At 40.2% G+C, this 15,895-nt stretch overlaps 1 protein-coding gene across 1 annotated transcript in view; it reads left to right on the forward strand.

Annotated features, from left to right (window-relative positions):
- The first annotated feature begins 2,553 nt into the window (after positions 1–2,553).
- Positions 2,554–15,895, forward strand: part of CLDN11 (claudin 11) — a 62,582-nt gene continuing 49,240 nt past the window's right edge. The window contains exon 1 of the mRNA XM_073626197.1: positions 2,554–2,902. Coding sequence (XP_073482298.1) covers positions 2,677–2,902 — 226 coding nt within the window. The 5' untranslated portion in view covers positions 2,554–2,676. The remainder of the gene's footprint in view (positions 2,903–15,895) is intronic.

The following is a 15,895-nucleotide window of genomic DNA, read 5'->3' on the forward strand; positions in this document are numbered from 1 at the left end:
TAGGAATAAATGTGACACATTTTTTTTTTTTAAAAGAACAGTTTAAAATAAAAAATAAAAGGTAAAATAAATAAGAAAAAAAAACTTTTTTAAACGCGCTCCGTCCCGCCTAGCTCGCATGAAGAAGCGAACGCATACGTGAGTAACGCCCGCATATTCAAACCACACATGTGAGGTATCGCCGCGATCAGTAGATCGGTAGAGCGAGAGCAATAATTCTAGCCCTAGACCTCCTCTGTAACTCAAAACATGCAACCTGTAGAATTTTTAACCTTAGCCTATGGAGATTTTTAAGGGTAAACGTGTGTCGCCATTCCACAAGCGGGCGCAATTTTGAAGTGTGACATGTTGGGTATCAATTTACTCATCGTAACATTATCTTTCACAATATAAAAAAAATGGGCTAACTTTACTGCTAACTTATTTTTTAATTTAAAAAAAGTGTATTTTTTTTTTTAAAAAGTGCGCTTGTAAGACGGTGTGACAGAAAGTTTTGCAAAGACCGCCATTTTATTCTCTAGGGTGTTATAAAAAATATATATTTTTTTTGGGGGTTCTAAGCAATTTTCTTGCGAAAAAAAAATGTTTTTAACAACAAATCTCAGAAAAAAGCTTAGGTGGTTAATATTGCAAAACATAAATATTTTACGTATTTGATAAATAAGGCTTTTAGTGAATTTACTATTTTTGAGATTAATACTGCATAAGTTATTTTAACAAAAAAATTAATGTGGTATTTATCTTAGTACATAACCCTGAATCAACTAACACATCTAAGTTAGAACAAAAATAAATAAATCTGACAAGGCCTAATGTCACATTTAAAAATGAGCGCTTAGGAGAAATGAATATTGCAAGCAGAGTCAATATCAACAGCCAAAATTAAGGGCAACAGCAGCGCCTAAAAAAGTGCCTCTAAAACTAGAAAAAATACTGTTAAATTCTGTTACTGATGCGTTTTGTCACTCATGATATCATCAGAGACAACCTCTGATGATGTCATGAGTGACAAAGCGTGGAGCTACATGACATACGTACACACACCAGGTCATTCAGGGAAAGCCAGAAGGTTCCTTTTGAGAGCAGCAGGAGACGATGTTAGCCTGTAATTGCCTGATGTGATTTGTGAACACTGCTTGTCTATTTTTTATGTTTGTAAGTGTACACCCTGAGGGGGGGGCATCTCCTTCTTCCTTTTTTTATTATTAATAAAACTTTGAAATACGGGATTACGCTATGTTTTGCTCCTCTCTTTTGTTTTGAAACACTGAACCATCTGTAAACTGTTTCGATTGCATATCGAGAGAGAACATTGGCGGCGATTCCTATGGTTTATGACTAACACGCTAAAGATCAAGGTTGGATCCGGTAAATGTTTTTGCAAGAGGAAGTTCCCTTGCACACCCCCCCCCCCTCTTTTTTCGAGCACGTGTGATATGAAACATTTTGGAATGAATACAACTATCCTTGATGATCACGCTCCATAGACTTTAGAAGGATTCACACTTGTTTCCGGGGTCATCTATGTTAGCATCTAAATGTGTACACGGACCTCATTATATATGGTTTCGATTGTTCAGTTTATGACCAATCATTACACAAGTGCTGCCATTAGCCTTTTAGGCTTTTTCATTTACAACACATCTAAGTTACTGACATTTTTATTGACATTTGTGCATTACAAGTTATTGACAATTATTATTACATTAATTATTAAATTACATTTATTATTACAGGTTATTGATATTTATTATTATTACATTTATTATTACAAGTTATTGACATTTATTATTACATTTATTATTACATTACAAGTTATTGACATTTGTGCATAGTGCATTACAAGTTATTGGCAATTAATATTACATTTATTATTACATTACATTTATTATTACACATTATTGATATTTATTATTACATTATTATTACATTTATTATTACAAGTTATTGACATTTATTATTGCATTGTTGTATTTATTATTACATTACAAATTATTGACATTTATTATTACATTATTATTACATTTATTATTACAAGTTATTGACATTTATTATTACATTATTATTACATCACATTTATTATTACATTACTATTACAATTATTATTATATTACATTTTTGTTACATGAATTACTACAAGTTTTCGACATTTGTGCATTACAACAAATGGCCACTAGTTGTCTCCACTTGCACGTTGTTTGCCCATGGCTGTGTATAGACATTCCTTCAGCACACATGACGTTGTCACCATTGTGAGTTTAGCAATACTTTATATAAAGAGGGATAAAATGGTCCGACTACTCATGTCTGCTTCTAAGAAGGAACACACGGGACAAACTATAAGACATGATTTTTTATTTCTGATGAACAGAAGTATAATGGAATAAATCTGATGCTTCCTATAGAGCAGAGTGTGGTGTATACAGAGCAGACTTGTATCCATGATCAATGACCCCCCACTGGGTGATCTCCTGTAGCACTGACGCTTGGTTGCTGCCCCTGCTGTCCTGTGATTGGCTAGGAGTGTATTTTGGGTGACAGTGGGCGGGGTCAGAGGTATGGGATGCGCTGAGTGTAGAGTGGGGATCATCCAGTAGCAGTGACTGACCGGGGCTCCTCATCACTCCGATCCTCCTCTACACTCCGGTCTGCGAGCTCCGGGGAACCGCACAGGACATGGCCGGCACTTGTCTGCAGTTTTTTGGCTTCATTACAAGTTTTGTCGGCTGGATCGGGGTGCTGATCGCCACTTCCACCAATGACTGGGTACTGACCTGTGACTACAGCATCAACACCTGCAGGAAGCTGGATGAGCTGGGCTCCAGGGGACTCTGGGCGGACTGTGTCATCGCCATAGGGCTCTACCACTGCAAACCCCTGGCCGACATACTCACCCTGCCCGGTAAGTACTTCCCACCCCGGGCACCCACTGTACACTGGCACAACACCAGGATCAAACTATTTAATCATGTACCATTATTAGTATTATTATTGCTTCTACTACTACTGATTATTATAACTCCTATTACAACTACTGATTATTTTTATATTATATATTTTTTATTTATATTTAGTAATAATAATACTACTAAAAATAATAATCATATGTGATTGAGAAGCACTGGAATGTTATGATCTCAAACTATTTATTTCATGTATCGTTATTATGTTTGTTCCTACTACTACTGATTATTATGGTAATTACTCCTATTAATATTACAAATTATTCTAATATTATATATTATTTCTCTTATTTATGTTTCGTAACAATAATAATAATAATAATAATAATAATAATAATAATAATAATAGAAAGAATCATATATGATTGAGCTACAAACTGACAGAGCGCCAGGATGTTATTTTCTCAAACTATTTATTTCATGTACCATTATTATTGCCCCTACTAGTAACGATTAATATTATTACGCCTAATAATACATATTATTTTTATATTATAGTTTATTATATTTTATTTCTCTTATTTATATTTAGTAACAACAATAATAGAAATAATCAAATGTGATTAAGCTGCAAACTGGCACAGCACTAGGATGTTATGTACTCAAACTATTTATTTATTTATTTATTTATTTTATTATGTGCCATTATTATTATTATTATTGCTCCTACTACTGCTACTACTTATTATTATTATTACTCCTATTAATACATAACATTTTTATATTATAGTTTATTATAGTTTATTTCTCTTATTTATATGTAGTATTAAATCGTAATAATCATATGTAATTGAGCTGCAAACCGATACAGCACTACAATGTTATGTTCTCAAACTATTTATTTAATGTACCATTATTATTATTATTATTATTATTATTATTGTGCCTACTACTACTGATTATTATTTTTTATTGTGCCTACTACTACTGATTATTATTGTTATTATTATTACTCCTATTACTGCCACAGATTATTTTTATATGATAGTTTATCATATTTTATTTCTCTTATTTATATTTAGTAATAATAAGAATAGTAATAATCATATATGATTAAGATAAATATCAAAAGAGAGTTTGTATAAGTTACATGGGTTCACTGTGAATTAGGTTGTAGTGATCCGTGTGACACTAAACTCTGGTTTTAAAAAAAAAGAAATTAGAAATGCTTTTTTATTGCTCTCAGCCTCCTGGAAATCTCCAAACCCTGTTTTGCTGCCTGATGTCCTGTTAGAGGGTGGCTATGTTCATTCCCCATGGTCCCACTGTATGTAGGGACATAGTCACCCTCTCTTGCTTGCTCCTGAGATGCACTAGAGACTGTGAGATCTGTAGTGTTCATAGAGCAGTGCACATGACTGCAACTAATGTGCACTGCTTGTTTCAAGCAAATGGAGATAAGGGGAAAAAGAGAGGTTCAGAAGCTCACAGAAGATGTTCCCAGGAGGCAGAAAAACACAGCAAGAAACTATTTCATGAAAAATAGATTACAGGGCCAATAAGTAGTGGATGTGTATGGATTATTTTTGGAGAATAAGGATAACCCTTAGCTCTGGTTCACAACAGTGTGGCTTCGAAATCTCGCTACTTCAGCATCATTTCAAAGCCGCCGATCAGTGCAATTTTGATGTGCGATTTCATGTGACTTCATTTAACAGAGAAGTAGTGCAGGAACCTTTTTCAAAGTTGGTCAATTTCTGTACACTCAACTGTTAGATGTACCAAAACTATGTAACATGATGAAGTATCCAATCAATTGGCATCCATTTAGGAAGGTGCTTGGACTGCAAGTCTGTTCCTAGATTTCCAAGGCTTAGTTCACACCTAAGCACTTTTCTAGAAGAGACTCAACACTCAACATGAGGATTCCTATTGTATCCTATGGTTCCTGTTCACTCCTGTTCACACCTAAGTGTGCTGCTCAAAGTTAAGAAAAGCACATGAGCTTCTTTGGCACAGAGTTGTTTGTTTTGGGCCCTATAGACTTCCATGGAAGTGCCTGAAAAGGGCCTGTAAGACACATGTAACACACAGTAACTAGCTTTCCATTGGCTAAAACAAAAACACTCAAGCCTAAAAAATGCATGCACAGTTGTACATGAGAAGCACTTAAAAAATATATGGAGATGCTCCAGCTCAAGTGTAAGCCTGGAATGATGGCCATACACTCTTTGATAAACGATCGGTTTCTTTTGCAGACTATCACTTCTGATAGGAATAATTGACAACCCATTCAGTCAATATGACACACACAGAAAAGTGAATTTCGATTGATGATTTAGGCTCTGTTTCCACTCCTGTGAGTTGTTGTGCGACTTGACACATGTGAAGTCGCATAACAAGTCAAAATATATGTATTTCAATGGTCCCCGTTCTAATTGGTGCGACTAAAGTCACAGCGACTCCAAAAAAAAGGTTTTTGTACTACTTTTTTTCTGACTTCGGTGCAACTTGTTTTCTCATGGTTCTCACCAGTCGCACGACATTGCATCAAAAATCGCATTGCAAAGTTTTACTGTAAATCGTGCGACTTTGGGGCCACAATAGTGGAAACCGAGCCTTAAGGATACAAGGATATTGATCACATCTCCGTTTTCCCTATGCAATCTCATAATCTGATCAATCAAAACATGATTCACTTCATGAAAAAGTATAGCCTCATACACACAATCGGATTTTCTGACGGGAAATGTGTGATGACAGGCTGTTGGCAGAAAATCTGATCGTGTGTATGCTCCATCAGACAATTGTTGTCGGATTTTCCGCAGACAAATGTTGGATGGCAGGTTTTAAAATTTTCCACGGACAAATGTCTGTTGGCGGATTTTCCGAGCGTGTGTACACAAGTCCGTCGGACAAAAGTCCAAAGTACAAACACGCATGCTCGGAAGCCAGGACGAGCCAGAAGCGGTCGGTCTTGTAAACTAGCGTTCGTAATGGAGAATTAACATTCATGACGTGGCAAATTATGAAATCTCGAAATGCAGTGCACAATTCTCTTCTTCTTTAATGGGATAATAATGAAGCTGCTTTGCTGGTGATACTGATGGAGTTATTGCAAACAAATTTTCAATGGCATTTTTTTCTAGTGATATTAAGAATAATATTATTATCATGCATTTTTTTTGGACAAGTTATCACAACACCATTATCCCGTAGTTTTTAAGATCAAAGATACAATTATGTTGGTGTCCCTTGTTAATTTTACATTTTATTTTTTTAAATGTAACTGCCTACTCCCAAACTGTCATTTGAAGTAAACCACATAGCCAAGTATTATTCTCCACAATTTTTCTATTGTGCATTAAAAAAAGAAAACAAATAAAATTAGACTATGCATCCAAAAATATAGAAAATATAACAAATCAAATCATTATTCAACCAAAAAATAAAATAAAAGCCTCATGCATGTGTCCTGCTTCTTAATATAGGGGGTCAACAATGCCAAAAGTTGGTGAAAGCAGGGGTCCGTCATCCGGAGATAATTCTGAAAATCACCTGGATTATTCTCCTGGAGCTCCCGCAGCAAAGGCATATGACATAATTGATCACGATTAATAAAGCAACCAATTTTTGGTTCAAAAACTCCTCCTCCTTCTGTACTGGACTTGACTTAAAGCAATAACTCCAAGGCCAATAATAAATAACACGTTATCTCCTCCGATTCCGCAACATGCCTGGTTGACTAACGGCCGTTCAGAAATGAACTGAAAAGCGCGAAATGAAAAGCGTAAAATGAAAAGAGCGAATCAACACTCACCAAACTTCTACTAACACGAAATTAGCAGAAGGAACCCAAAGGGTGGCGCCAAAGAGCTGAAAAACCACGTAGTACTTCACTACGTTCGTGTTTGTTGGCCAACAATTCCTTGCCGTTCGGACAAAGGCGCCTGAGGTTTTGTCTGCGGAAAATCGCGTGTACGACATTTTTGATTGCTCTCGGCGATCAGCTCAGTTTAATGAAATCCGATCTAAACTGAGTTTAGGCTCGGTCTGAAGGGCAGTAATGCCTATGTACAATTGTTTGCAGATTTGATCACTTTGATCCAATCACACATCAATAAAATAAAAAAATAAATAAAAGCATATATGGCCACCATAAAGGAGATTGTAAATTCAGATAATGTGTGTGCTGAACTTAAGTGTTTGGGGGTATTTACAAACAGGTTTGTGTGCAGAAAACAATTGTGTTATATATTCTCTCCCAATAACTGGCTCCTTCATACATGCAGCAGCCCTTGCTGCCCCACTGACAAGTGATCTTCTTTGGATTGCTCTTCAGATGCATTTGGCAGGCATTGATTAGGCGATATATCACCTCCTCACCACCTGTTTTAACCTTGTAATTGCTGTTCCACTGCACTACAATGGCACATGGCTGCAGGATGGTTGTAGCAGGGCCGTATAAACCTAAATGGGTCACTATCAGTGCCTGTACCTCCAGCCAAAAGTGACACGCTAAAAAAAAAATACAATTAAAATAATAAATACATTCATTTTTTATCTTTTAAATTTTGTGAAGTGAATTACATTGATCCTAGAAGCTAGGTGTGAGAGGGAATTTAGACATCAGTTGTGCAAACACTATATCACTTTATAAATGTGACATGCCCTTTAAATTTTGCCGCAAAGCATTAAGGCCATGGTATGTCTACAGCCTTTAGGGGCTGCATGCAACTCCTTAGGTGGGCAGTGGCTTAACAACCCTATTTTACTACCCCCCCCCCCCCGACCCTCTGTGTGAACGAGCCCTAACTTTCTCCTTAAATCTGAGATTATTGTTTGGAGGAAAGATGTATACATATATAGTAGAAGATGTCCACAGTACTCAGGCAACCGTTGATGTAATCTCCTGCAAAATAGAGGTGGTTTGCATATACCTGTACCACCCATATCTGTCTGCTGACAAGAAGGAGAAGGTGGCCTGATCTGCAGATGTATGAGCAGTTTAATGGCACCCGTCAGGACAGAAATATAGAAGCTGATAGTCATTACTTATTTTTGAAGGTGCATGTTTCAAAATATTATTATACTCATCCTAAACTATTTAAGGGTCCATGCACACAAGGAGCAGAAAAAATGGCAGAACCTCAGGCAGAAAAAAAGCGGCAGAAAAATGCTCATAGTGGCTCATATTGCACAAGAGTTTATGGGCATTTGCTTTTATAAGTGCTTTTTTTCCAACACGTTCCCACGTCTATGTGCGTTTAGATATGTTTATGATCCTTAAGCATTTTTTTTGGCCGAAAGCTCCTCTCCAAAACTCCTGTATAAGCATGGATCCTAAAACAAATCTTTTCAAACTTTTTTTGTATTATTATAAACAACAATAAATATATCTTTAAAATTCCGTTATATAAGTTTATTATTTGTGGGTTCCTATCAGAGATACCTTCGGGGCTACTGACAGTACTTCTGGTGGGATTTCTGTCAGGCCTACGGCCAGAACTTCTGGTCAGGCTTCTATAATGTATGCTGCATGGGATCCGGAGTGGGCCCCTAGCAGGCTTGCTGGGTGGGCTCCTGGACTGTCTCCTGACCTGTCTTCTGGCTAGGCTCCTTATGAATATCATAACCAGGCTCCTACACTGTTCTAAAGCAGAGCTCCTGAACTGTCTCCTGGCCAGTCTTCTACACTGTCCCCTGGCAGGGCTCCTTAACTGTCTCCTTTCTGGGCTCCTGAACTGTCTTCTGGCCTGGCTTCTACAATGTCCCCTGGCAGGACTCCTAAACTGTCTCCTGTCCGGGCTTCTGAACTGTCTCCTGGCCAGGCTTCTATCCCCTGGCAGGGTTCCTATACTGTTTCCTGGCTGGACTCTTAAACTGTCTCCTGTCCAGACTCCTGAGCTGTCTCCTGGCAGGACTCTTAAGCTGTCTCCCCAAAAGCCAGTTCCACAGGATCTGATGCAATTGTACCAGAGATGAGGATTACCAGACCCAAGGCAAACTCTTAACCCAAAACATTTCTGGACAAGGGATACCCCCCAGCTCTCGTAGATAATGCTTTCTATCAGTATCAGGCTAAACTGACACCCAAACACAACACGCCAGAAGGGCTCCAGCCAACAAAGTTTATCACCCAGTTCCATGACTGCTACAGACAAATGGAAAAAATCTTCATCAAGAACTGGCCCATCCTGCTGGAAGATCCTTTTCTGGGTTCCAACCTAACATCCAAACCCAAAGTTTCCTACCGCAAGGCCAAAAATATCAAGAGCCAAATTGTGCCAAGTAAGATCCGCAAACCCAAGCCAGATCCCACCACCCACACCCCCCTGATCCCACTAGTGGGCATGTTTCAATGCAAGACAAAAATTATGCATGATGTGTAAATTTGTCCAGCATGGACAAAAAAAAGCTTCTCTACAAAAGGAAAAACGTACCCTATAAAAGAGTTTCACCATTGCTCCAGTGATCATGTAGTATACTATCTGACCTGTCCTTGTGGCCTCCTATATGTTGGTAGAACCATCGGTCCCCTCCGCCAATGGTTTGGCAAACACAGGCGGTTCATCTAACAGGGATGTGATGAGCACAGTGTGCCAAGACATTTTTTGACTGAACATCAAAAGTCCACCGAAGGCCTGAAGGTGTGGGTCATAGAGGCCATCTCCAGAGGTTTGCCTGCTGCAGAGCGTTTCAAACGCCAGCAGGAGACTTTCTGGACATATTCCCTCAATTCCCTCTCGCCAGGGGGACTCAATGATTAGTTAGACGCATACACCTTGTTATAACAGATCACACGCCCATTTCTGGTTTGTTTCTCCCCCCCTCCTTCCTCCCTTCCCCTTACCCCTGTCTCTCCCCCCCACAAACAGGTCTGTCTCTGCTCTATCGGTTGGGAGTGGTATAGTAAATACAGTAAGTAAGTAAGTACAGACATATATACATATTACATGATCCATCATTAGGTGCACCCCACTTGGTATCCACACCATGAGGGGACACACACACATATACATCCCTTGTATACCAATTAGGGGGAACGCAGCACCAATTTTATCATTACCGTTATTATTATTATTAATTCTTTACACTACACCCTGCTCCCCCTCCATCATCTCTTCATGTTTACATGCATACTAGCCCCCTTTTTTCTATTTTACTTGCCTGGCCCTTCATACATCGTTAACTTCTTCAATAGGCTTCCGTACATATAGAAGAGAATTATGCTTGAAATATTCCATGTGTATCAGTTTAATAATTCTTTATTTTTTTATTTTTTTTAGTCAATCCGAGACAGTTAACCCCTGCTTTACCTGCCCCTTGCTATAATTTATTTTTCCCTAAATTGTTTACTGATTGGTCTGCTGGAAGTTCTAATTCCATGGCGACACCCACATGCTCTCCATTGTGTATATATAGCTGTCCTCCTCTAGAGGCAGCAGGCCAATAGAAGGAGCAATCAGCTCCAAGCGTGTAACCTTTTGCCACTGCAGCCCTGATTGACAAGATTTCAGTCCTGCCTTGGTCCAATCAGACGCCGGTGACATCACTTCCTGTTCCATGGTCCATGCTGGTCAGTGCAGAGCTTCTTGGTTCCTTTGCTCCTGGAGAAACATTGTGATCCATTCCAGCCAGCTGCTCTATCCTTTCCAGTTATCGGGAACATCGGTGGGACCTACAGAGCCATGTGGAATGCCAGGACTGCACTTTACTTTGAGGAGCATGCATCTTCTATCTTCTTGTAAGTGTTTTTAATCTTATCCTATTAAAGTCATCATTTTAATACTACACTCAGGTCGGCGCCTCCCCCTCCCTGTTTTTTCCTTGCATGTCTTTCAGAGTTCTGGACACGTTCTGAAGGATGGCTGCCTTCCTTTTTAACCCTTAATATCCCTTTCTTTTCCCATTACCCAACCTATGGATACATCGCCATCCAGCTATTACAGCCACAGACTTTACCCCTAAGGATTACTCCATCTGGAGCGCCAGATAAACACCGACTATACTGCTTAAACTGTCTACTGGCCAGGCTCCTGAACTGTCTCCTGGCAGGGTTCCTAAACTGTCTCCTGTCTGGGCCCTGGAACTGACTCCTGTCCAGACTCCTGCACTGTCTCCTGGCATGACTCCTAAATTGTCTCCTCGCGGGGCTCCTTAACTGTCTCCTGGCAGGGTTCCCAAACTGTCTCCTGGCTGGGCTCTTGAACTGGCTCCTGTCCAGACTCCTGAACTGTCTGCTGGCATGACTCCTAAATTGTCACCTGGCCAGGCTCCTGAACTGTCTTCTGGCAGGGTTCCTAAACTGTCTTCTGGCTGGGCTCTTGTACTTTCACCTGTCTGGACTCCTAAACTGTCTCCTGGCCAGGCTCCTGAACTGTCTCCTGGCAGGTTTCTTAAACTGTCTCCTGGCTGGCTCTTGAACTGTCTCCTGTCTGGACACCTGGACCATCCCCTGGCAGGGTTCCTAAACTGTCTCCTGGCTGGGCTCTTGTACTTTCTCCTGTCTGGACTCCTAAACTTTCTCCTGGCTGGGCTCTTTTACTTTCTCCTGTCTGGACTCCTGAAACTGTCTCCTGGATGGGCTCTTGTACTTTCTCCTGTCTGGACTCCTAAACTGTCTCCTGGTCGGGCTCCTGGACTGTCTCCTGGCAGGGTTCTTAAACTGTTTCCTGGCTGGGCTCTTGAACTGTCTCCTGTCTGGACACCTGAACTGTCCCCTGGTAGGGCTCCTAAACTGTCTTCTGGCTGAGCTCCCATACTATCTCTTTGCTGGGCTTCCTGAGCTTGCTCATCTGCACAGAAATATTACTGTCACATGTGGTGTCGCATATGTATACAATAGAAAAACGAGAGGCTCCCATCATATCACATAGAGCATGGTGGTCCCACCTCTATGATTTAGCCACCACACATTATATGGCTAACTGCTATATCCATAGGATTCATCTGTGGTGGGACAGTTGAACATTCATTCCTTGGCTATTATAGCTATTGTTACTGTTTCCAGTAAAGGGTCTGTCCCACATACCGGGATGAGAACTACATGGGCATACATCACAAAATAGATGTTGCAGATACTATGCACCTTGCGAATGTGCCCAATATTTACAATACTAACAGTTTACGAATTATGTAATATCAGTGCCTGCTTAGACATGGAATCATCACACTGGAATTTATTTGAATGTTAAAAAATTTTTTGAACTCTCGGCCCCTGAGGAAGGTATTTGAACATCTCATACCGGAAATGTGTCGGGCATTTACATTGTATGCTAATTGTGTGTACAACATTTGTTTGACTTTCCATGTAATATATGTTGTGTGTGTGTATATATATATATATATATATATGTTCTAAAGTGACAGTTTTCTGTCCTTCCGACTTTAGTGGAATTAGAAAATGCCCCAGCGTCAGAGGGGGTGGACAATGTCTCAGACTTAGTGGTCAGTGGGAGTAAAAAGATTACATAGTGCCTGCGGTCAGTAGAAGAAGAAATATTATCCCATTATTGGCATTAGTGGTAGAAATGGTGCCACATCATCTGTGTCAATGGGAGGCATAGTGCCTCATCGTTGGTCAGAGGAAGGAATAGTGCCCCATTGTTGGTGTCATTGGAAGGAGTAGTGCCTCAAAATTAGTGTCAGTGGGAGACATAGTGTTCCATTGTTGGTGCCAGGGGAAGGAATAGTGCCCCATTGTTGGTATTAGTGGGAGGAATTGTGCCACATTGTTGGTGTCAGTGGGAAGAATTATGCCCTATTTTTGGAGTCAGTGTAAGGAATAGTGCCCCATCGTTGGTGTCAGAGTAAGGAATAGTGCCCCAGTGTTGGTATAAACGGAAGGAATAGTGCCTCGCAATTAGCGTCAGTGGGAGGCATAGTGCCCCATTGTTGGTGTCAGGGGAAGGAATAGTGCGCCATTGTTGGTATTAGTGGGAGGAATGATGCCACATTGTTGGTGTCAGTGGGAAGAATAGTGCCTCAAGGGTCAGATAAAAAGCCTGCATCTGGTGCCTGCAATTTGGAGATCACTGAACTAAACCCTTAATTTCAGCAGCTGATTTAATCACATACTGAGTATGCAGGGTTGAGATAAACCATTTACCATTGATAAAATACAAATAGTACGGCGCTAGACCAACAACATATGACTATAAAAGCAAATGACAAATATAGTATACAGAAATAAGGCTAATGAAAGTCCCAAATCAAAAGTCCGTATATTGAGGAATGGATACAAAAACCAATATCCGTGTGCCGTGTGGATAAAAAAACTGTAAGTGAAGAGAGGGTGATGTTCCTTCACACCAGAGAGAATCCTGCTCCACACCCAGTGAAAGTAAGTATAACTTGCTTACCAGCTGTCCATGACCACTAAATTACAGGTGGTCTCACCAAGCACAGGGAATTGGTTCTCCCCAGAAACCTTATATGCTCGCTTCAATCCTCACCGCTCACACGGAACTCAGAAGTAATAACAGAAAGCGCTCCCATAGTGCAGTACATCACATATCCAATTTATTGGTAAAAAATATTGCACTTATGGGATTTAATTTAGTCAGCATGTAATGAAATCCAATTGATAAACGAAGAATTGCGGCTCCCTACGAGCTTAGCTTTCTGGTTAACGCGTGTGTCAACCTCTCAGTATACCGTCATAGGCTCCACCCACGTTTATCAATTGGATTTCATTACAATTGGATTTCATTACATGCTGACTACTTTTTAAATCCTGTAAGTGCAATCTTTTTTACCAATAAATTGGATATGTGATGTAGTGCACTATGGGAGCGCTTTCTGTTTTTACGTCTGAGTTCCATGTGAGCGGTGAGGATTGAAGAGAGCATATAAGGTTTCTGGGGAGAACCAATTCCCTGTGCTTGGTGAGACCACCTGTAATTTAGTGGTCATGGACAGCTGGTAAGCAAGGTATACTTACTATCACTGGGTGTGGAGCAGGATTCTCTCTGGTGTGAAGGAACATCACTCTCTCTTCACTTACAGCTTTTTATCCACACGGATGTTGATTTTTGTATCCATTCAATATATAGACTTTTGATTTTGGACTTTCATTAGCCTTATTTCTGTATGTTATATTTTATAATAATATGTTGTTGGTCTAGCGCTGCACTGTTTGTATTTTATCATTATCTGTGGAGTCTGTATCCTGATTTTAGGTGCTGGCAGCTAAATTTTTATTTCCTCTTTTTTAGTGCAGTGTTGTGCCCCGTACACACGGTCGGATTTTCCGGAGCGTGTTGTCGGACATTCCGACCCTGTGTGGGCTCCATCGGACATTTTCCATTGGATTTTCCGACACACAAAGTTTGAGAGCAGGCTATAAAATTTTCCGACAACAAAATCCGATCACGTCAATTCCGACCGTGTGTGGCCTGTTCCGACGCACAAAGTGCCTCGCATGCTCAGAAGAAATTCCGAGACGGAACAGCTCAGTCGGGTAAAATTAGCGTTCGCAATGGATACAACACTTTCGTCATGGTGCAATGTTAAAATGGTTTAATACAGCGCACTCTCTTCTTCTTTATAATGTGAGAAGAATGAAGTCGTTTTGCTGCTCATATTCTCACAGACTTCTCACAAACTTATTTCTTTATTATTTATCAGGATTCCCTTAATATATTTTGATTTGTCACATCTGACAAAAATATTTTTATTATTTTTTTTTTTTTTTTTTTTTAAAGGCAGTTTTTTTTTAGATTTTACGTTTGTATTTTTTCCAAGGCTGATCTTTGTTTTATTTTATTTTTAGTTTTACTCCAGAATATTTTTGTGTGTGTTTCCAAGGCTGATCTTTGTTTTATTTTATTTTTGGTTTTACTCCAGAATATTTTTGTGTGTGTTTTGTGTGTCAAGTTACCACAACACCATTATTATCTTGTATTATTTAATCTCAAGGAGATTGCTTGGTGTTGGTGTCCCTTGTTAATTTCACATAGTATTTTTGAAATGTACCTGAATCCTCACAAACAAACTGTCCTTTTTGAAGGAAATAACACATAGTATAATTGGAACCAAAAATCCTTTATTAAGGGCTCAGAACCAAACAAAGAGGAAGGCAACACTGGATAAACAGCAGAAATTAGTGAAGCCTTGGAGCCCCAGGGCAGACATCAATTCTTGAATGTCAAAATTGGTGGCCTGAGGAGTCCATATGTAAGGGAGTGCAGTCTGGTCCAGAAGTCCCAGAGATCCGGAAAGCAGCAGATGACATCTGTGTCCCCAGGCTGTGGTACCACAAGAGGCTGCATCTTTTGCCAGACCAGACTGGATCTAGGGTCATCACTTTCTGGTCTTCCTTCCACGCTTCATTCCCGGCTGTGGCTCTGCTGTTGGAGATGTGGCAGGAGGAGGAGTAGGACCTGGAGGAGGAGGAGGACTAGTAGGACCTGGAGGAGGAGGAGGAGAAGTAGAAGGACCTGGAGAAGGAGGAGGAGGAGGAGGAGGAGGAGGAGGAGGACCATGTGTGAGGTTACAAATGTGGGTATCAGATGTTATTTGGCCCCTCAACCCCTTATTGAGAGCTTCCAAAATTAATGACTCACACATGAGTTGTTGGTCCTCCTCCATCCACTGCATTTTACACGCAATTATGCCAGCAAAGTCCTCCTCCACAGTGTGTGGTGCTCCCAGGGCCTCTGTAGCCTTCCAAAAGAAACCTACGGCAGCCTCCTCTAGGGTACTCCTCTTCCTGCCACTTTCTCTTTGCAGGTGGATGGGAGGGACCTGCATATCAGGCAGCCTGCTCGGCCCGGCCACCTCCTGGCTGCGACTTCCCTGTGTATGAAAAAGGGACATGGTTTTAGTTTTGACAACATCAATCACAATCATAAATTAGTACTCCAAACTAACATCTAGTTAACATCATTGATTGGACAACCTGAACTATTTAGAGGAATGCTATACCTGGCTCAAGCTGGGCTCCTCCACATGTTGCCTGGAAGGCCCAGGTTGGGCGTCAGAAGCCT

The sequence above is a fragment of the Aquarana catesbeiana genome, linkage group LG04, assembly GCF_042186555.1.
Source record: "Aquarana catesbeiana isolate 2022-GZ linkage group LG04, ASM4218655v1, whole genome shotgun sequence".
Taxonomy (NCBI): Eukaryota; Metazoa; Chordata; class Amphibia; order Anura; family Ranidae; genus Aquarana; species Aquarana catesbeiana.